The sequence below is a fragment of the Condylura cristata genome, unplaced genomic scaffold, assembly GCF_000260355.1.
Source record: "Condylura cristata isolate star-nosed mole 26May11 unplaced genomic scaffold, ConCri1.0 scaffold00035, whole genome shotgun sequence".
In the NCBI taxonomy this organism is placed as follows: Eukaryota; Metazoa; Chordata; class Mammalia; order Eulipotyphla; family Talpidae; genus Condylura; species Condylura cristata.
The window spans coordinates 6881067-6903439 of NW_004567136.1; the positions used below are offsets into that span (position 1 = coordinate 6881067).

The 22373-nt window shown below is 48.8% G+C and overlaps 1 protein-coding gene across 2 annotated transcripts in view; it reads right to left on the bottom strand.

Moving 5' to 3' along the window:
• Window positions 1-22301, bottom strand: part of LRRK1 (leucine-rich repeat kinase 1) — a 102010-nt gene extending 79709 nt beyond the window's left edge. For both annotated transcript variants that reach the window (XM_012732751.1, XM_012732750.1), the window contains exons 1-2: window positions 22219-22301; window positions 17202-17426 (exon numbers count right to left, since the gene is read on the bottom strand). In XM_012732751.1, the coding sequence (XP_012588205.1) occupies window positions 17202-17298 (97 nt within the window). In that variant the 5' untranslated portion in view covers window positions 17299-17426; window positions 22219-22301. The remainder of the gene's footprint in view (window positions 1-17201; window positions 17427-22218) is intronic.
• Between the last annotated feature and the right edge of the window lie 72 nt (window positions 22302-22373).

The window sequence follows — 22373 nt, forward strand, 5'->3', positions numbered from 1 at the left end:
ATTTATTTATTTATGCATACAGAGCTGGGGTATAGGCCAGAGGTGCAGGGGCAGTGAGAGGCTTCACCAGAGACAGAGTGGGGAGCAGAACAGGCCAACTGCGAAGTACACTGATGAGGGGAGCAGCAGGCGGGTCAGGAGAGGTCTGCCGCGCCATGTGGGTCACCCACGCTAAGGGGGATCGAACTTGCACTGAAGTGGGGGGATGGTGCAGGCACATGGTCCAGATACAGCCCAAGCACAATAAACATAGGTATAAAGATACTGGCAAAGAGGAAGAGCTCATTTGTTTACTCTGACAATGCCAGTACATAAAAGTGCTGCTGAGTGAGATCAACCAAGGTTCAAATGATTGGCCTTGTAGTTCTTTTGGTGAGTAGATCTTACATGACAGTCTATTTGGGCTGAAATACAAAATCCACATGTTTATAAGCAATAGTCACTCATTTCCCAGTTTTGGGGGCTGGAACTCTGAGCACAGGGTACCAGCAATATTGGAGGTGACCCCAATTGGGGGGCTGACTTCTCCCTGGATGGCAAAGAAGCCCGGGAGCACTGTGGGATCCTTCCGTAAGAGGGTTCCTTGAGGCCTCTACCTCTTGACAGTCACCTCCAAAAGGCCACTTTCTAATACCACCCCATGGGGCAGGATTTCAGCATATGAATTTTGGCAGAACACAGTCAGCCCACAGCAAAGGCCTTGCTTGAGAGCAGAGGAAGTGTCCACTAATGTCCCCAAGTGCAGAATAAGCCTGCAGCCAGTGTGGTGACAATGTCCTTCATGCAGAGTCCAGAGTTAATTGGCCAATCACTGAAAAATCTTAATGAATGTGAGTGATTATGGGGATACACACTGCCTGCCACCAAAAGCCTGAGGGGCTGTTTGATACTTTCTCCAGGGAAAGGTGCTAACTATCCCCTCTGAAAGGAGAGAGCCCCCAGGGCAGGGGTGAGGTTCGGCAACAGCATCCCCCCCAAAATAGTGTGCCAATGCATGGTACATGAATAACTGGGTTGTCACCTGGGAGAGACGTCACTGGGGGGTCAGAGAGATGAGTGTGCAAATGACAATAAAAAAGAACATAGGTGAACTCCTTTTTAACCTGGGAAGGTGTAACCCTCTTAACTGGGGCTCAAACCCAGCAGCAAAAAAAAAGATTGATAGATCTGACCCCATTTAAAACTGATAGTTTTATCGAGATACAATCCATTCTCACAAAATTCATCATTTGAATGTACAATTCAGTGGTTTTTAGTATAGTCAAGAGTTGGGAGCAATCATTACTTCTGTAACTGTGAGTTGTTTCTATTACCCCAAAATACCCGTACCCCTTAATAGTTACTGCTTACTTGGCTCTCCTCCAGCCCCAGATAACCATTTATTCTTTTTCTTTAGATTTGCCTATGCTGGACATTTTGCCTAAATGGAATACAATGTGTGGCTTTGGTCACTGGCTTCTTGCACTTAGCATGTTTCCAAAGTCCACTGCTACTGTAGCATGTTTTAGTACTTCATTTGCGCTGTTGCCAACCATGTATGCATTATGATATGCTACAGTTATTAATCCATTCAATCAAATGTGTGGACATTTAGATTTTTCTATCTTTTGGCTATTATAATAATGTTGCTCTCTTCATCTGTGTACACATATTACTGTAAACATATTTCCAGTTCTCTTGGGTATATGTAAGGAGCGGAATTGCTGGGTCACACAGTAACTCCATGTTTACTATTTGGCGGCATGGCCAAACTTCTCCTAAGTGACCTCACTGCGGTGTTCCACTCTGTCCATCCTCGCCAGCACTTGATGTTGTCCATCTTTCTCACGTGCTGTGTCCTAGTGGGTGTGAAGTGCTAGCTCGTGGTGTTTTTGATTTTCATTTTTCTAATGACTAGTGTTTAGCATCTTTTTATTGCTCTTCAGCCATTCTTATATCTTCTTGAGACAGATGCCCATGTAGATCATTAGCTCATTTTAAAATTGAAGTATGTGTCTTTTCATTGTTGACTGGTAGGAGTTCTTCATATAAGCCGTATGCAAGCCCTTTGTAAGTCACAGGACTACAGATATTTTCTCCCACTCTGTGAGCTGTCCTTTCATTTTCTTGATAATGTCTTTCAAGCTCAAAACTTTTAACTTTTTATAAAGTCCACTTTACCTATTTTTCTGTTCATCACTTGTGGTTTGGGTGTCATATGTACAGAACTATTGTCTAATGCAAGATCACAAATCACAAAGGTTTAATCCTGTGTTTTTTCCTAAGAATTTATAATTTTAGCTCTCACATTTTCTCATATTAGCCAATTTGAGAGTTTTTTTTTCTTTTTGTGAATCATTCTTCTGCCTGTGACTATCAAATTGTCCTGTACCTGTTAATTAAAGATCATGCTTTTTCCAATGACTTGCCTTAGCACCCTTATTAAAAACATCTGGTACACAGGTATGAATCTATTTCTGGACTCAATTCTAGTCCACAGATCTGTATTCACCTTCATACCTATACCACAGTTTTGATTACTGTGTCTTGTAATATGTTTTAAAATTAGGCAGTGTGAGTTCTCCAGCTCTGTTCCTCTTCAAGACCGTTTGGCTTTCATGCTCCTGTGTGCGGGTCTGTGCACCCTTTCCTAGAGTGGAAGATACCAGGCTCCAACAGAAGGCAAATAAGGAGCCTGAGTTATGTGTCTTTTATCATTTCTGTTTTTTGCACGATCACTACTGCCTCCAGTGGTGGCTCTCGTGAAGTGCAGGGGAGCGACCGTGGTGCTGTGCTTGACTAGACCCAGGCAAATATGCCAGGATAGGCTGTTTTGGTGGGGGGAGGGGTGGGGGTGGGAAGCTCCTCCAACCTTTCTTGCAAGAATGAGATCAGAGACTGAGAACAGAAACAGTGTTTTGTGAACTTCTGGGGAAGATCTGGGCAAATTGTCTAGAAGCTTGGCTGTGTGCTTGAAATGGAATTCCCCGTGTAGCCTTGTCAAGAAACTTTAGTAAAGATTTAAATTGCGCTTTTGATTTTGTTTTGAGATTCCAAGCTGAGGTTTCCTTTAAAGCATCACTAAGCTGAGAGAAGCAGTGCAATGGCTCATACTTCCCTGGAACTGACACCAATATTCATTTCTCTCCCACTTTTTTAAAGATACAAATGGATTATATAAACATTATTCAGCTTGCTTTTCCCACTTACAGTTCCTTCTGCATCAGAACATGGAAATTCAGTGACCCTTTTCCTTAATAGTTTTCTGTCTGCACTCATGGGCATTTAGGGCATTTCTGGCTTTTTGCAATTCCCTTCAATGCTGCAAGGACATCACCTCTGTCCGTTTTTGCTCACCTTTGAACTACAGCTCCAGGTTAAATTCCTAGCAGTGGAAGGAGCAGAGGGTACCTTCAGCTTTAATTTTATAAAGATCACCAACTTGTTTTCCCAAAAGTAGTGCCAACTCATTGTTAGCTAAAAATAAAATTTGGAAAAGAATCATTATATTAACTAAATTAATGTTTCTGATTTTTTCCACTCTGAAAAGCAAAGTAACACCTCATAGTTAATTTTCATTTCCATTTCTTTCCACATGATTGGGGAAAAAAAGTTTGTGTTTACTGTTCACGCATAAAGCCACACTAATATGTTTCCCTATTGTGTCTAGCTTTTTCAATGAACTTAAACCCCCGATCTTATTTTTTTTTGATGCATTTGAAAATTGGCATGGACTTTATCTCACTGACTGCAAGTACCCTTTGCAGATAAAGGAAGTTGGCTCTTTGTGGTGTATATGTGAAATGGGTGAATGCAGTTTGCTTTTTGACACTTGGGGGTGGCTTTGCGGCAGATATCGCTGTTTGGGGTATTTTATCTTTGGATTGTAGCTTTTTGTCTTTACTAACTTTTTTGAAGTAACAAGTAAGTTCTATTATGTTGTGATGTTTGTTAATCTTCTGTCATTTAGGTTTTATGCTTAGAAAAAGTCCTTCCTCGCTCTACTATTATCTTAATTTATAATATTCCAAGACTTTCAATACTGTGAATTTTTATGGTTCAAGTATTTGATTTATCTGAAATTGACAGCGTGGAAGTAAGAAAATGATTTTTTTCTGTTTTATTGCCAATTTAACCCTCCTTTTATGACTAATTTGAAATCCTAACGAGTACAGCAAATCAATGTGTCTTTTGACTCAAGAATTGCTTCTCTGTTCTGTTGCTTTCTTAGTCTTTTCTCTGTCTGGTCTCTGACCCCTTCATTACTGGGGTTTTGTAATGAGCACTAACATATGAAGGAACTCATCTGAACTCACCTCCTCCTGGCTGGAAACTTTCCGGCTATAGGCACGTGCTTAGTTTTCTCAGGAAAATGTATTATACTTTGTCCATGTTCCCAAAAAAGAAGTGCTGTCTGTATCTTCATTGCTATTTTACTGCATTGTGGAGTTAACTGATGAGCTGACATATAAATGCTAAGACTTCCTATACTAGAGGAAGAGATGTCACTTTATTCAAAATAGTGTTTTCTGCCCCTGGTTTACTTTTTCTTCAGATGGGTCCTGTATATTCTCATCAGGATTTCCCCAAGATATTTTATATTTAATATATATTAATGTAATAATTATTAAAAAAGGCAAAATATTTCAATTTTTAAAGCCCCTTGACCATTCAAACTTTTCCCTTCCATTTGCTGGCCTAAGGGGGTTGTGATAGGACATCTAACTATGTGTTAACACCACAATGCTAACACAAGGAACTCCTAGAAACGATTGAAAAAATAGGATCAATGAGCGTCTAGAGATTGATTAACAAAAGTACAAAGAGAAGGTTAAAAAATGTGAAAATAAACCACTCTTGTGCATGTTCAAACTTGGTGAGCTTCACTCATCATTAGAAAAAGGCATTATGCAAAGGACCCAGTTTTCACAGGGCAGATGAGAAAAAAACTGAGACTTTTATAATAAACATTTCTCTGGTCTTATAGAGAAACATGCAAACATTTACTCTGTGGGAGGTGAGGGAAACAGAAAAAACTGAAAGGTGATCTGGAAATATTTTTACAAGTGTTTGCTCTTTAACCCATTCATTTGGGTTTTTTTTGTACAGATATGAAAAGACCTCATAGGATTATTTGCACATATGCCAAAAAAAAAAAAAAACACTTTCAGAATTATTTGCTATATCAAACTACTAGGAACAACCCAAATGTCAAAAGAGAGTGTTAAAACAAAGATACATCCGTGCAACAGAATACTATGCAGCTGTATAAAAGGCTGTGATAGCCCTTAACTACAAAAGTACGGAAGAAAAAGTCAAGATGCTGAACAGTGTGTGAGCAGCTACATTTTGTGTGCAAGAGGCAAAATAAGAATCTATATTTGTTTTGTTTGGATACAGATCAAGGAATTCTAGAAGCATGTAAGAATCTAAGAACTGTAGACTGATCCTTGGGAGTTCTGAATCACAGGGTCTCACTCAAGTGACTAAAGGTTTGAAGTCTCAGCAAGGCAAATAATGTTAAGACATCTGCTCATCCTTTTCTCTTCCATGCGTTCAGACAGAGACACACACCCTGAAGTTCAAACAACAAAAATTAACTCCAGCTGACTGAACTTCATACTGGGACCGCCTCACTTTCCAAGTCCAAAAGCAGACACACAAATAAAGAAGCAAAATCCCAGGACCAGGGTCTTGTTCGGTGATGTAGTTAGTGGGTGGATTTGAGGGGAAGCCAATGGATGACTACAACATGTCCTCTGGAAGGTTAAGAGCAAGCCCACAAACACATTTTGCAGAGAAGATAACGCTTAGGAAAGAAGTCAAGCTGCTTCTCCCCTTTGCCCTACAACCAAAACTCCGAGGTCTTCGGTTGAGAGACAGGGAGCACGGCGGGGCAGGAGCTGGGCTCCTCTGTGGCGGGTTTGCGTGCGTGGCTGACGTGGCCCTGCCCTCCTCTGAGGTTGTTAGTTTCACAGCTATGATTCCCAAAGGGAAATGTCCCTTTGTATATAGCACAGGCTGCCTCAGTTTAGGGCAAATCCTGGTTGGACAGCAAGCTGTCTCCTGGGTTTTATGAGCGATAGCCTGATTACTAAAGCCAGGCGCGCCATGAAGCCTCGGCGACCACAAACATCCCAGGAATGCCTGGGCTCCGCCAGCCACCGTGGCCTCGCGCCCACTGAAGCAACTCATATCCTCTCACGATTTCCTCGGTCCTGCGCCCGGGCTCTCCCTGAAGCCTCGTGTGGCTGGACATTGACGAGACACCTGGAATATTAGCAACTAGGGGTTCTTTTCCATGACACATACAGGTCATGCTTAACTGGTCCCTCTCCTCACATATTCTGAAGATGAAGCAAGGACAGAGTTTCACTTTATTGAAAATATTTTTGGGTGGCACAACAGTTAAAGCACAGCACTATGATGCTATCACAGCCACTGAAGCACCAGTTTGATCCCCAGCCAGGGAGCTGACCCACATGGCACGGCAGACATCTCCTGACCCGCCCGCTGCTCCCCTCAGCAGTGTGTTTCAGTCATTCTGCCTGTTCTGCTCCCCACTCTGTCTCTGGTGAAGTCTCTAACCCCCACCACTCTCTTGTACCCCAGTTCTGTATGCATAAATAAATAAATCTTTAAAAAAATAGATATATGTTGATTGGCCCTCCCTGGTGGCGCAGCGGGTTAAAGCACAGCACTGAGAATCTGAAGCCACTTCCGCATGAGTTCGATCCCTGCCTGCCGCCTGCCCCGGAGGAGACCACATGGCGAGCCAGACCTCTCCTGACCCACCCGCTGCTCCCCTCAGCAGTGTACTTCGTCAATCTGCCTGTTCTGCTCCCCGCTCTGTCTCTGGTGAAGCCTCTCACCGCCCCTGAGCCTCTGACCTGTACCCCAGTTCTATATGCACAAATAAATAAATAAATCTTTAAAAAAAAAATAGATATATGTTGATCAAAGCTTTAATTCAACAGTTTTAATTAAAACAACTACATTCTGTTGGCCAGATTTGGGAACATGGCACCCCAACCCTACGTATACCCACATGTGGGAAATGAGGGTGGGTTCCATTCTAACTTCCATGGCATCAGTGACATCAAAGGACCCCATTTTTATTTTCAGGACCCCATGTTTTAAGTGCTCTCTTCTTTTAGCACCCTAAGATCACCATCCTCTTCACTCACAGAAATAGGGTCCAGTGAGGCTATATAATTTGTCCCACAGGAGAGGAAAGACATGGACACTCGCTGGGGGCTGCTGATGGTGCGTGCCTGGCACCAGCTAAGCAGCTCACAAACAGAAGCTCACGGCGCCTGTGTCCCAGGTAAGATCTGGGGTGTGGCAGGGCCAGGACCCGAACTCAGCTCTGCCCGGCGACAAAGTCAGAAATGTCATCGAATTCTCCCACAAACTGTCCATCACAGAGCTGCCAAGGAGATGCTGGAAGGTGGGATCCAGACAGCAGACTGAGCCTGGCTGCAGCCACCACTTCCTGCCCCAAATACTTAGAAATTATCAAAAATTTCAAAAACAAAACCCGCGAGCTGTGTCAGTACATGAAAATAAGGAGGGCAAAGACAGCCAGACACCATGTGTACAGGCCGAGAAGGCTCGGGATGCCTCGAGGCTGTCTGGGCGCATCTGGAAAGGCTGCCTGCACCCCAACACCACCGGTGGGGTACTGCCAGGAGAGGAGACGACAGGAGCCCCTCTCCTCTCCAGCCATGCCAGGCAGCCCGGGGCAGGGTGTGTGAGAGAGAGGAAGGAAGGTGAGCCTCCAGTGGTGGGGGCATCCAGAAGATCCACGGGGTCCCACCCAGAAAGTATGCTTCAGGTGTACCCCACAGGCTTTCTGAGCAGTGTCTGATGGGGCATTCACAGATAACACAGGGAAATCCCAGATCAACAGCCATGCAGGTAACCACAAACAGGTTAGAACCCATAAAGGAGAAGCACCCATCTCTGACAAGTGCGCCAACGAGCGGGGGGCAGGGACCCCCACCTCCCACCTCCCTGGTTAACCGAGCTCCTGCCTCTACAGCCAAGGACCCGGGGCCAGTGGGAGCACACCTCGCCGCAGCCCCTGGCTCTCAGGGCTCAGGGCAGCCGAGAATGACAAAGAAAAGAGCCTGCGTTTCTTGCTCCATCCTGACATGACTTCTTTGGGGTGGGGGTAGGGGAGTCGAGCCTGCCCAGTTACTAGGATAAGGGGCTGTGGGCAGACTTCAGACTCTGCTGATGCCCGGTTAAAGTGGGCATCAGTGGCACCACCCTCATCCCTCTAGGAAGAGGGTCAGTTGGTGCGGCTCCGGGCCCGTTCCCAGCGCCCGTTTTTGCAAAGCAAGAACAAGGCCTTGGATGACATCTTGGTGATGCAGAGGACATGACGCCCAAAAACAAGAATGGGCCAAAAAGTGTGGAGATTTAACCTGGAAGGACGGTAAAAAATTGAGACATGGAAGGTAACGTCTGAAGTATGGTCAACAGCTATCCCCTAAGCACGTCAGAACCATATTAAACAAGGAATTTCTCAATTAGAAAAAAAAGATGAGTTTCAGAAGTGAGGAAGTATTACCAGAGAAGTTGAAAAAGAGACACGTGACTTTAAAAAATAAGAAAAGCAGAAAATAATGAATAGAAGACAGGAAAAGAGGAGGAACAAAAAAAGCCCGAAGCTGGTTCTTTCCAAGTATGCATGAACTAGTCTAAGTGCAAGAGGGAGCAAAGAAGTAATGTCAGGAGGAGCAAGAATTGCAGGCTCTGGGGGCTGGTAGGACCCTGCTTTTCTTTGTCACTCTTGGCTGCCTCGGCCCTGCTTTTCTTTTGGAAAAGCAGAAATAATAGCTGGGTGCAGCGGGATATAGGGGGCTTGAGTCAACAAACCAGCAATAAAGGCAGGTCATGAGGTGGGCAAGGACACTTGAATGCTGCTAGCTAGCTGACGTTATTAAAGAAAAGCTTTTTAATTAAAAGTGCATGTAAAGTGCATTATGATTTTCTAGCAGTGTTATTATGTGAAGCCTGCAGCTGGGTTGTCAATAACCTGGACAGTGAAGGGAGGGGATCGGAACGGATCAAGACTGACTGGCTGGTCACTGGTCAAGCTGAAACGCGGAACGCAGAGGGGCCCATTAGAGTATTCACTCTACCGCTGCACTGTCTTCAAAGTTTTCTAGAATATTAACAATGGGGGGAAGAAACCTAACATGAAAAGATCTCAAAATTCTGCCTCAGCTAATGATTCATGAAAAGAACAAAATCCATTTTGAATCTAAACTTTAGGAACTGTGTTTTCGCTGGAAAACAGGAGAACTGGGGGGTGGGAGCCAGGGTAGAAGGGAAGACTTAAAGTTCTCCCCCTTTCCTACTTTTGTATTCTATATCAACCATATGACTTATCTATGAAAGAATAAAATTAACAATGTAGTTAAACCCTGAAGCACTATGGAATTTATTCTAATACATTTGAAAATCTAGATTGTGTGGCTATGTTGGGGGAAAAAAAAACTGTATAGCCAAGATTAATTCAGTAAGAAATGGAAAATTTAAATAAGCCTACAGAGTTTAAAGAATTGGAATCAACAGTAAAAAAATCAACCCATAACAATCACCAGACCTTGATAATTTTATAGGCAAAGGTTCTCTTCAGGTTCTTAAAAACTATAGCTCTGCTACTATACAAACAATGTTAATTGAATCATTAAGTGTCCAAAGGACTGGTACATTAAGAAATATTTATTTAAGAATATTAAATGAGGAATATGCTAAAATATGGCTTGGCTGCCCTGCCCAGCTAGCCTCTGATGGCCACCCTGGTGCCAGCAGAAGGATGCCCAGGAGCCCGGTCTGCCTCAGGCTGGCCTGGAGGACCACGGCATTTGCCACCCCCTAGATGCAGACCTACTTGGCTTTGGGGTTTCCTTTCTCTCAATGAAGCCTCTTCCTTAACCCTGGTGCGTGACACTGTGGAATTTACCCAAAGCCCTGGTCCACCAGGCGGCAGCCAAAGGGTCCCGCCTGGCAGGACAGAAAAATACTGTTTATGAACAGGCACAGATTTAGCAATGACACAAAACTTGGCAATGCAGCACACTAACATGAGAGCAGAGACTCCCTCTGGGGCGGATGGAGAGTTGTGGGGTGGGGGGTGGGGGTGGGGCACAGAGGAGCCTCTGCCTACTGGCCCTGTCTTACTAAAATAGTTTTTTAAGTAAAAAAAGCAAACTGTTATCTCTGGATGCTCGGTATGTCCTTGATGCTTTTTCCTTTCGCTCCTCAATGCTGAGCCACCATCAAGCTCTGGGGTGGATTAAAGATGGCCACAGAGTTTTGGTCTTTCCCCTGTGGGCATCATTTGCAGAGACTCGACCGACCCCTTTCTCTCGCTTCACCCACAAAACACTTTCTTAACCCCAGGGAGCTCCCTGTGCGCCGCCAGGTGCAGGCTCTTTGCTAGCTTTTTGATTTTGCACCGAGAGGTGCTGATGGTGTTCGCCAAGAGACACGGGCAGCTGCCCACCGGAGCCTGGCACGGAGGTGGAGCAGCCCGCCCCGAGGGGCACTGGCCCCTCTGGTGCCAACCAGCACCTACAGGGCCACCTGTGAGCCTCAGAGGAACTTCAACAGGGTCATTCTTGCCCTTTCATATTCAAATTCTAACCTCAAATTTGCATCCTCATATGGCTCTAGAATTCAAAATAATGGAACTGCAATTTTTTCAGAAAATACCTCCACGTTGCTGATAAAGTCAAAGTGTGAAAACTAAGTTATTTTTGTCCTGTGTTCTTCTGAAATGACCAGGTAGGTGATCTGAGAGCAGGAGCTTCTGATGCGCCCCTGGCCTCGGGGCTGATGAACAAGACAAAGCAGCTGGAGGCTCAAGCTAGTGAGAGTTGGCAGGCGAAGTGTAACCCTAAAAACTAGGCGAAGTGTAACCCTAAAAACTGTATAGCTGAGAACAAAATTTCTAACGATGGTCACTCTATGGCGTCAGGGTTACAGGCCCACGAAGGCTGCGAGGGTGTGAGGGGTCTGATTTTTTTTTCTGTCTTTTTCTTTGCTTCTTTGTGCCAAATGTCGCTTGAAGAATAGGGAGACGGCTCAGAGGAATCTGGATAACCTGAGCATGGGGCATCCGGGATGTGGGGGGCCTCACACCAGCCTTCTAAGGCACATCGGTAGCGCCCCGATTCATGTGTTGGGGTCTCGAGAGTACGTACGAAGTGCACACACTGGCCATGGATGCTTAGGTTAGGGGGGGCCACTCCCAGACAGCTAAAGAATTTATAAAAGCCCCTACTGGTGACGCTTTCGCGGTCTGATTCACACACAACAGGACAGCAGTAGGTGGGAGCAACTCCTTCCTTGCCCCTCTCACGGGCACCGGGGGATTCCCAGGTGGGCACTGCCCGAATCAGGCAACCGCCTCTTCCCAGCAGAGGAGGCTGGAAAGTAAATTCCCTCTTAGCCGCGGAACGTGTACCAGGTGGGCGAGGGCAGGTCCCCAGCGGGCATGATGCCTCCAGGCGGGGTGCTCCTGCTCTCCCACAGGAGCAGCGTTGGTGGGGGGGAGGGGAAGGCAAGGCCCGGGAGAGCAGAGACCCTGGGTGAGCTGGAGCTCCAGTCACCTAGAACGGGTGGGTGAGGGGGTGTTCCCGAGAGCCCGCCGGACGGAGGGAGGAGTGGCAGCTCGTTCTCTGCATCCAGTGACCAATGCCTGGTGGTCATGACTGAGATCAAACGCTCAGCGACATCCCACTGCCGACAGCCTGCTCTGTCAGAAAGGGGCCCACGGGATGGGCAAAGACCCGTGCTGAGTTATTCCAAGAGAGGGCGGAAGGGGTTGCAGGTGGCTGGGTGGGCAGAGGGAGCCCCCCAAAGGCAGGGCCCATTTCTGTAGCATAAACTTCTAAATGGTTGCGCTCAGAAAGGCTAGTGTGGTTTGACCCGTAGTGAGCTCCCCTTCGCTAGAAGTAAGCAAGTATAGTCTCGACAAACCATTAGGAGAAGGTCTAAGCTTGAGACTGAGGGGGCCGTTAAAAGCCCCCGCAGACCGAGATCTTCTACAGTCGGGCACAAAGCCCACAGCCATGTCTGGGGCAGCCCACAGCCACTCCTGCCATCACCCGGCCGCCCAGCTCTTTTCCTTCACCTCACACGCTCACTGGACACTGGCTCAGTCCCCAGAGCTGCTCACACTGCCGGGCTAGAGGGGGCCACCCCACCGACCTAGAACACCCTCCAGCCCTGCCCACCCCCTGCACTCCCAGGGTGCACCCACGCCAGGAGCGGGTGGAGGGTGTGGGGGTGTGGTTGGGCTCAGAAGGCGCTCAGCTACTGAATCTGCCCCTGCAGACTTTCTTACAGCCCCACATGAGTGCAGAGCGTGCCAGAGGCAGGCACTTCCTACTTCGGTCTGTTTTCTACTTCTATTTCTGGAAGGCAGAAAGCGTCCACTAGAGCAAACTACTTAGCTCTTACATTAGCAAGTTATTTTTATTGCACACTCAAAAAAGTCAAAAGGAAGAAAAAAAGGACATTGAAAGTAGCTGTGTAAAAACCTGGGATCGGAAGACGGCTCCTCCTCGGGCCCATGCCTGGGGAGCGCAGGTCTGTGTGGGTAGCTGAGCAGCCGTGGCCGGTCAGGCCCCCAGGGCCGGACTTCCGCTCGCTCACAGAGGTGGGGTGCAGGAGCCACCTCTCCGGAGCTCCCCCTCTCTCCGAAGTCTGCCCACGCTCCCCTGGCCCTCCATGATCCAGAAGCCTCTCCAGAGTTCTCTGCCTGACTTATCTAGAAGTCTCCTCACTTCCCTGGCTGCTCACAGGCGGCTCTCCTCAGCTGGCAGGACAGGTTTTTCCACCCAGACTAGTGACAGCCATCCTCGGAAGTCTGTTAATGACAAGTTTGTCAAAATAGATGGCACAGCGGAGCCCGCCCATCTCCTTTCCTCGCATCCTGTCAACTCTGAACGCTGTAAACTCTTCTGAACTTTGAAATGTCCCTCCCACCCCGCAGGCATGCTGACTGCATGCCACACATCACATTCCCAGAGAACAACTGCTGCACACACAGGACAGGTACACACCTGCACACACCTGCACACACAGGCAGCAGCAGGCGAAGCACCCACACGACCATGCGCTGGAAAGGGTTAAAACTCCAAACAAGCTAAAGTTCACACACACACACACACACACAGACACACACACACACACACACACACCCCATAACCAAAAGTAAAAACCACGTTTGATTCAAGTTTGCATCTTTCAAACAAGACTTGGAAGAACAGTAAGAATGTCATGGTTTCCAGAGCTCATCGCTTTCCAAGGATTTTAAAAGTTCCCACTTGGAACTCACTTGAATATCACTGGTTTTTCTTCTGGCAGTCCCTAGGGTGGGGCTGCCAGGTTGGGGTGGGCCAGAAGATGCAGGGCTCACTCACCCCACAAGTTCTGGGGACCCAGAACACACCCAGGCCATCGCTGGGGGCCCAACTCTGAGGCTGACACCTGCAGGGGGCGCAACTGAAGGTTTGTTGAGCCAAACATCCTGCATTTATTCTGCAAAGAAGTTAGGGGGAAAGGAGCCAGTTGAAGCAAACTTGACCTTGGATGTGAGCCCGAGCAGGTGCCCATTATAGAAAACATAAGCTCCCAGGTGAGCAAAGAGCGGAGGCCGTGATGCCTAAATCCCTGTGGGCCCCTTGGAGTGCACGGCCCCTCAGCCCTGCCGTGTCTAGCTGTTATTTTGTGAAATGAGACCTGACGGGTGGTGTTTCACCTGATGGGCCTGCCCTGCGGTCCAGGTGAAGAGCGCGAGCGGGTGGGACCTGCCTCTCCCACCCCATAGTGCTGCCCTTCAGAGCAACTGCACTGCGTTACCTCTGGGCTGCAGACTTCATGCGAGTAAAGAGCCTGGCGGGCTGCTTTGCTGAACACAAGTAATGAAAAGATTATTTTTAGGACAAAAAACACGGAAGCTCCGAGCCCCGTCGCAGTGGAGCAAGGGTGGACACTCAGGCCGGCCTGGCTGCTCGTGCAGGGGGTGCCGCTGTGGCCCGAGACTTGCTCTGGGGGGACAGCAGCTCTGGCCTGGGCCTTCCGAGCCAGGCCCGTTTCTGCGTTCCTGCTTCTGTGACCAGCAGGGGAAGGAGCCCCTGGAGCGTGGGGGGCCAGAAGTGACCGCCCACAGTGTGTCCGCTGCGACTGTCTGCCTGAGTCAGAGACCCGCGACGTTGAGATGCTTGGCCCACTGCAGGCCTGATCAACGCCACAGGTAGGACTGGGAGCCCCAGAAGCTTCTCCCCAGTCCTCCCTGACTCTGCAAAAGGACACTGCACTGTGGGTTCCAGGCAAGACAGTGAAGTGCCGAGGAGGCCCTGACCAGCAGTGAACAGTAGCTCCCTCCCCCAGAGCCACGGGGCTGGGACTGGGGTTCCCACAGCTGGTGAGTTCCCCCAGGGGGTGCTGACCATGCCTGCAGGGGCAGACAAGCAGGGAGGGCCCTCCTCGGCCCTCAGTCCCCCACTGCACTCAGGGGGCCTGGACCAAAGCTGCAGGAGCCAGGTGGGGGCTGAGGGCTGCCCACAGTCAGCACTGGGCGGGGGGGGAGTGTAGGGTGTTGCTTCCCTGGGGCCACTGTGAGCTCTGTGGCTGCAAATATGGGGCCCTGAAACACTCATGTATGGGCATGAATTCTTGTAGGAGTTCTCGTGAGAATACATTTTTATTATAATTCCTTGATATGGATGATATTTCCTGCATGCTAAACCACAGGACAGATTTTTCCAGTGCATTCCAGGACACTTTTTTTCTCATTTTCTTCTCTGGGGATTCTGGGAATTTCAACTCTGGGGATTATGTGTTTGGACTTTGCATAAGCACCTCCCTCAGCTTCAGGGGCTCATGGGACAGCACCTCCCAGTGGGCACCCCACCCCCAGTACCTGGAGGAAACCCCAGTGAGGGTGTAGAATTCCCAGCAGGCCCCTCTAACCTTGTGCCTGTCCTGTGGCTCACTCCAGAACGGGGAGATTCCATTGGGAAAGAGGACCACGGTGACTTTTCTCAGCTTGGTCCTTCCATCCTGGGACCCCAGGCATCAGGGAGAGGAAACCTACTTTAGTTCAGACACAGACCTCCAAGGGATAGGAGTGGGCTTTGGGACGTGTTTATGCTTTGGCTCCTGGGTACCAATAAGCACTTTCTGGTTACCTATCCTACTTCAAGCCTGGAGGCAGGGGTGTCTTAGGTTTGTCAGGGTCCATCAGTCCAGGTCCTGAGGACCTGTAAGAGTCAGAGGGGCCCCTCAGAAAACCATCATCTCAACCTCACCTCTCTTTTGGGACACAGCAGAACAGTGGCAGGCCCTTTGCCTACTAGAAACAGACCCTTGGCGCTCTAAGCCCATAGAATGAGACCTGCCCTTCACTGAGACCCTCAGAAGATCTGTGTACACAATGTAATTGGAGATGCACTGCTCCTAAACCACTCAGACCACTGATTTCCAACCCCCCGTGGTGCATGATCATAATGGTAGGAGACCAGGAACTTGAAGACAAGGAGGAGAGGCAGGTGGGATAACGGAGCTAAGAGCACTCTGGAAATGGAGAGACACCTCCCAAATTTCAGGTTCTGTGAGACTGCACGTCGTTAAGGTCTCACGCCCATAAGGCCAAGTCTTTCCAAGAAGCCACTGGAATTTCAAAAGGACATGCATCTGAAAAGAGAAGTTACTTCTCAAGACATGCAAGCTGATCACTCTGGGAACACTTAGTGCAGGGCAACGTCAAGAATCAAATTCTTTCCCCATTTCATAATTTGATTTATGTGCACAGAATCTTTCAGAAAACATCACCCTAGTTAACCAATGGACATGTCTGAAGGAGAAGAAAAACATCCAGGCAACTGAAAAACATTTTCTGAGTGAGGTACAACATAGCATTGACACTACTGAGACTGCGAACAGATAGGTCCTCTCAGTGGATGGGACTCTCTGACCCACGACATCACTCGGCCCCACATGGGGACACTGTCAACCCCAACAAATGGATTCTCTCAACTCCAATGTGGACCCTCTCAGCCTCGACACATGGACCCTCTCAAACCTCATATGATGACCTAGACTGTAAGAGAAGGGACACAAGTTTAGTCAAGGTTCAAACTGCAATTCTGCTCTTTACCATTGTTTGACCTTGGTCATGTTTCTAGACCTCTGTTACTCTCATGCTCGCCAGCTATAAAGTGGGAATAAAGGGACGATTCTCCAAGATTGCCATGAGGATTAAATGAGATCATTCCCCAAGGCCAGAGCAGTGCTGAAGCTGTGCTTCGTGTGCACTAAGTGTTTACCGTCATCAACAACATCTTACTGGTATTAAACGTGGTGCAGCTCTAGTGGAAAGTCATTCAATACACATGCAGAGGCTTAAAAATCTTCAAAGCCAATAATTCCACATCTATCCTATGGAAATAATCTCAAAACCATGAATAAGCAATGGAAATGCCTTCTCTTATAGTAAGAGTGAGCAAACCAAATGTCTCAAAAGAAGCAAGTGTAGAGTAAGTATTTTAGATTGTGCTGCCATGCAAGATGATGTTGAGTGCTCCCATGAAAGAGAATGTTTAGATCGTGCTCCATTAACATGTTGAGATAGTGCTCCCATGTACGATGGTGTTTCACACGATCATAGGAGCTGGGTGACTGACACAAAGTGCGGAAAGAAAAGGAGGATTTAAAACTATATATATGGTTTAAATAAAGTTAAAAACAAAGCCCCAGAGCCCAGAGAAGCACTAGAAGAGAAATGCTGCAATGTTAACTGTGCTTGTATTTAGGGCAGTGGAACTTTGGGTGGTTATTTTCTACCTTCCTGCTTTCTTCTTTTTTCATTTTTTCATTACTAATCAGGTACTATTTCGACAAGGAAACAAAATCGAAATTCTACTAAAATAACTATATTTTTTAGCTAGGGTGGAGTGATGCTCTAGTTCTTCTGATGTTTGGTTCCGCGATAAATTTCTTCCTATCACCCACGAATGGCTAGAATTTATGCAAAAATCCCAAGATATATTTGATGGTGAAACAGTCACCCAGCCACTGGCTCGCCAGCTATAAAGTGGGAATACAGGGACGATTCTCCAAGATTGCCACGAGGATTAAATGAGATCATTTAACTAGACTTCCCATAAGATGCACGCAGCAGGTTGGTCTCTTACCGGTCTGTGTCTCCATGGCGCGTTCTGGACACAGAGCTGACCCCTCCGGCCCCACACACCAGTACATGCTGGGCGGTCGCTGCGACATGCCAGCCATCAGGGCCACTCTCGACGTCGGGGGCTCTCGCGTCAGTGCCGGCTGTGGTCACTGCTGCTGCTGCTGCGGCCTGAGGCAAGGCTGAGGCACAGGGACCCCGTCATGGCTGAGCCGATGGCCGGCCGATTCTGGCGGTGAGAAACATCAAATCAGAAAGCCTCGGTTCTCGTCAAGTCCCCTCCTGGACCCTTGCATGCGCTTCCTGTTTGTGTCGGCACATGGGCATTTCCCTCCCTCCTTTGCAATATTGCTCTTCAAATTCCATCTACCCAGCCCTGTGCTGTCAGGGCAGAACTCCCATTATCCCACCCTGCAGCTGACTTCCATCTGAAGAACCCAGGTCCAAGAGGGAGCCCTCCCGGTGGTGGGTCCGATCATGGTGCAACGACACGCAGTCGCTGCCACTTGCTGTGAGAGGCGCCTTCAGGGAGACATGTTCCTGTTGGGTGGAGCAGACACAATCACCCACCGAGGGCCTCCTTTTGCCCAGGACAGACTCCTCCAGAAACCTAAAGGTGCATGGAGCCCCTGCCCAAAGAGTTCCAAGGAGGAGAAACTCTGCCGTTAAGACTCATTTACTAAGATTCCTGCGGCTGAGATAGGAAACACTAAGGCAAGATTTTATGAGGCTCTTCCGTGCTGGGTTCACACAGAGCTTGCAGGACTCCCAACCTGAGTGCGCATTGTGACTGCCCAACATGATGGCGAGTAATGACCAGAAACACCTAACTCAGGCCCAGCCCAGGGCTGGCACCAGATGGTTGTGGCATCACCGTATGAATTACTTGCTTTCCACTAGTGTTCCGATGGCGTCTCCTCTACACAGAGGACTGGGTCATCAGCTAAACTTGTCTGTGTTCTGAGTCAGAAAAACAGCTCTGAAATGGAGAGTGATAGCGTAGACTCCCGGCAGTCCCCTAGAAACCACTGTCATGTGGATGGTGCCCATCACCACACAGAAAGGAAAAAGCAAGTTCTAGATGTCAAAGACTTGCACTGTCTGCCACACGTTGGCATGTGTGACCTCAAACCGAAACTTGTGTGGATCTGTTTTCTTGTCTACTAAAAATAGACCTGTGCCCTCCTGCTTACCAGTCTTGCAGGGTTCCAGTGCAAATTCTAGCAAGGTCAAGTTTCTGCAGCGCCCTTCAGCAGCAGGCCAGAGGCCGTGGGTCATTACTGCAGTGACCATGGTTGGCAGGGAGGGGGCAGGGGGCCGGCAGGGCCTGGTGAACAAGCCCAGTGTTGAGGTGACACTGACTCCCAGTGACGGGCTCTGAACATGGCGGGCACTGAGTCAGCTGTGCAGCAAGGGATAAATGCACCTAGGGGTGCATTATCAGCTACAGGCCTGGAAACCAGGCACCTGGCCCCGTAGGCTGAACTCTCAAAGTCAGCAGAGAGTAGGGCTGAAAGACCCCTGCACCTTTCCAAGTCATTGGGCAAGGTTTAGAGGAACTAAAACGGAGGCTAATGGTTAAATTGGTCTTGGTCCCAAAGAGCTTAAAGAAGAGGAAAACTTCTTCAGCTATCTCTTTGAGGCTTGTATTCAGACACATGGCTTGAGCAAGTAGAACAGAAGCTTGAGCTGAGTGCAAAAGTTGCTGGGGACTGAATGCAGAGGAGCACGAGAGAGGGGTGGGGGTGACCCAGAGGGGGGAGGGGCGACCCAGAACGGGAGGGGGGGTGACACAGAGGGGGAGGGGGCCACAACAGAAACTAAAAACTCCAGCTACTGGCCCTCCCTGGTGGCGCAGCGGGTTAAAGCACTGCACTGAGAAGCTAAAGCCACTTCCGCATGAGTTCGATTCCCGCCTGCCCCAGAGGTGGCCACACATGGCGTGGCAGACCTCTCCTGACCCGCCCGCTGCTCCCCTCAGCAGTATGCTTCGTCCATCTGCCTGTTCTGCTCCCCACTCTGTCTCTGGTGGAGCCTCTCACCGCCCCTGAGCCTCTGACCTGTACCCCAGTTCTGTATGCACAAATAAATAAATCTTTAAAAAAAAAAAACTCCAGCTACCTGCCAAGCCTCTCACGCTTCATGGATGAGGAGCCGGAGGCTGGCCACTGTTCCACAGCCAGACAGGCATTTCTGGGCCCCTAATCCACTTTTCAGCTTGTAAATGTTCTTCGTTCTCCACAGGTCCCCAAACCTACATCAGCCCATCTCCTTTCTTAACTGGAGAGGCAGATCTGCGCTTCTCCCCTACCTCCTTGCCTACTGGTATGCACAGAAAGCAGACTTGGCTTCTCAAATATCCGACTAGGAGCTGGGGGTTCTGCAGCTGGGTGGAGACCCCACGCTGGGTCACTAATATGCCTGGAAAGCACCTGTAGGTTTGGGAGCCAAAAAGTCCAAGGAGGAAAGGAGAAATTAGTTCTCTGGACAAAATTTTGGAGCCAGTGAAAATTTTATAAATTGTAAAACCTGCTGGAGAAAACTTAATTCAGGAACGGAGCAAAACCAGAAATCCTGTCTTAAAATAAAGATTGAAGATCACACGGTAATATTCAGAAAATCCTGAGCACAGTGGCGATCTCCTTTCAAAATCTTTTTGTACCAGCTCCCAGCACACTTGACAATTCCTGGAAAAATCCAAATGCTAAATGTCTGCTGAAAACAGAAGTCTTAGCATATAATGTTTGTGAGTTAAAAAAAAAAATCTAAAAAATATTTTAGGCCAACTCTGGCCCAGCCCAGTTTTGTTCCTCTTTTCATTTTCAGTTTCCTTTTGAAATCACTTTACTTAACGGAGAGGGTTTTGTCTCTGGAGTATTTTTATAATTACAATTTGTGTCTTGGCCGACACTCTAAGGTAGAAGCTTAAGACGCGATAACTCAAGTTTTGCTCAATTTTGCCCTACAGTGGATCTTGGTTTCTTCCTGCTGCTTCTGGGTTCAGCCCAGGCTAACTTCTCAGGACTGTAAGTTACAAAACAGTTTTCTTTTCATCAGGACAGAGGCATCCTGAAGAACCTCCAGAGGGTTTCTCCAATAATAATTGTTTTCACTCTTTCTTAAGCCACATCAAGTTTCTTTTACCTCACTCTTTCTTAAGCCACATCAAGTTTCTTTTACCAAGCTCTTTATACCCACACGAAGGAATCAACTTAAAATACTTAATGAAAGAGAGAAAAAAGGAACTTGATATTCTTTCTATAAATATTTTATGGGTCCTTTCTGTGTGAGGATCTTCATGGGTTTGTGGTACTTAGCACTGGTGGGGAGGGCTGGCGATGAGATAAGCTCTGGCTGTGGATTTCAGGCCGGGGTGGAAGCGGAGAGCCCAGGCTGGCTCACTGCTCTTTGCAGGAGGTGAGGGGAAACTGCTAAGAAGACATTTGCAGGCTCATCCATCTAACTCCTAGAATGGAAAGTCTTGTCAACATGGCTGGCTCACGGTCCCAGACATATTACTGGGCTCTTAGCATCCCTTGACCAGTAAAGGCTGGCTTACACGGTGTGGCCTGCAAGAACGGGATAGGCCCAGGCAGATATGCCAAGGAGTTGCAGGCTGGAGAACTATGACTCCAGAGCCCATGAAGGCAGTGTACTAATACTTGGCCTCTGTCCCAGCATGCACTGGGTGCTCTGTGAACAGCACTGGGAGTGAAGATAAGGCAGAGAGCAGGCTGGGCATACAGAAAGGGCCACAGGTAAATGGAGGAGAAAGGGCCAGGTAAGGAAGGAATGCACACAGTGGAGAGAGCAAGGAGGGTGGAGAAGGGAGGGAGCGGAGACTGGTGACGGGAGGAGTAGGCACAGCACTAGGGCGGCACTAGATTGGGGTGCTGGGTGGAGGGTGACAGGGTCATCAGAAACATCTGGATCATCCTGGTGGGAGGGGACCAGGTCCTGGGCATTTCATGCCAGTCACAAGGAAAAGGTCTTGAAGCAGAAGCACGATGGGTAATGATTTTTTTTTGTTTATATTATATATAAATTACTCTGCCTGCCACAGGAGTTTGGGGGCAGGGAGGACTGCAACAGGTGCACCTTGGAGTCCTGGGGGGTGGTGAGGAAGGCGGGGGTGTCCCCAGAGCAGTTTGGAGGCAGATGCAACTACCAACTACAGTTTGCTACCGACTGAATTCAGGGGTTGGGGGAAGGGTGGAGGAGGGCAACCGAGCTGACTGTGGGGTCACTCCTTGCAATGTGATGGTGGTGGTGGGAGGGAGGTTTGGCTGACCCTCCCCCCCCAAAGCAAATTACCTCTGAGGTTTACATGTTTTCACTTTAATTTTTAATTTTTCCGGGACATAAGCAAGAATGGTGAAGACATCACAAAAGGCCCTGAAGTCAACATTTTCCAAAGCTGTGCATCTCCAGCTGTGCCTTCTAAGTTTAGGTACTCTGATACCAAAGGAGAGGCAAACTCTGGAAAGAGTGTATGCTGAGAAGTCTGCTACAAACAGAAACACAGACAGGCACATGTTTCTGTGCCCATCTGCCCTGCAGGGGATGTGTCTGTGGGAGAAAACTTCCCTGGCCTTAAACTGCCAGTGGGCGGGTAGCGGTCCCCAATGCTCCCTCATCCATCTCCCCAGACCCTGGCTTCCTGGGGGCCCCTCCTTCCCTCCGTCCTCAGGCTACATCCCCCTTCCAGCCTGAGCCAGGGAAGGCTCTCAATTGGGGCACGGTGGGAGACTCTATCTTGGGGCACAGTCAAGCCCACACGCTGAGCCAGCCAAGGCGCACTTGGCCCTGGGGTGTCACCAGGCCCCCCGGCCCGGACTCCTGGGCAGCCCCTCCCCAGCACACACTCACTCCCATTCACACACGCGCTGGCTCGCACACGCACACCCGGGAGCTCACACGCCTGCTCCAAGTTCAAGGAAGGGGTTTTCTCCGGGGGCCGGGGCCGGCCGAGTCCAGACCCGGGCTGAGGAAACGGAAAGCGTCCTGGTGTGTTCTCCTACCTTTGTCTCTTGCCTCTCCTTGCTCCCGGCCGGCACGTCCAGCGCCGGGATTCAGGGTTCCCGGCCTGCGCCCCACACACCCCTCCTCCCGCGAGCACCGAGGGCGGGGCGGGAAGGCGGCGGGGCCCGCGGACTGGGGTGCCCGCGCCCCCGAC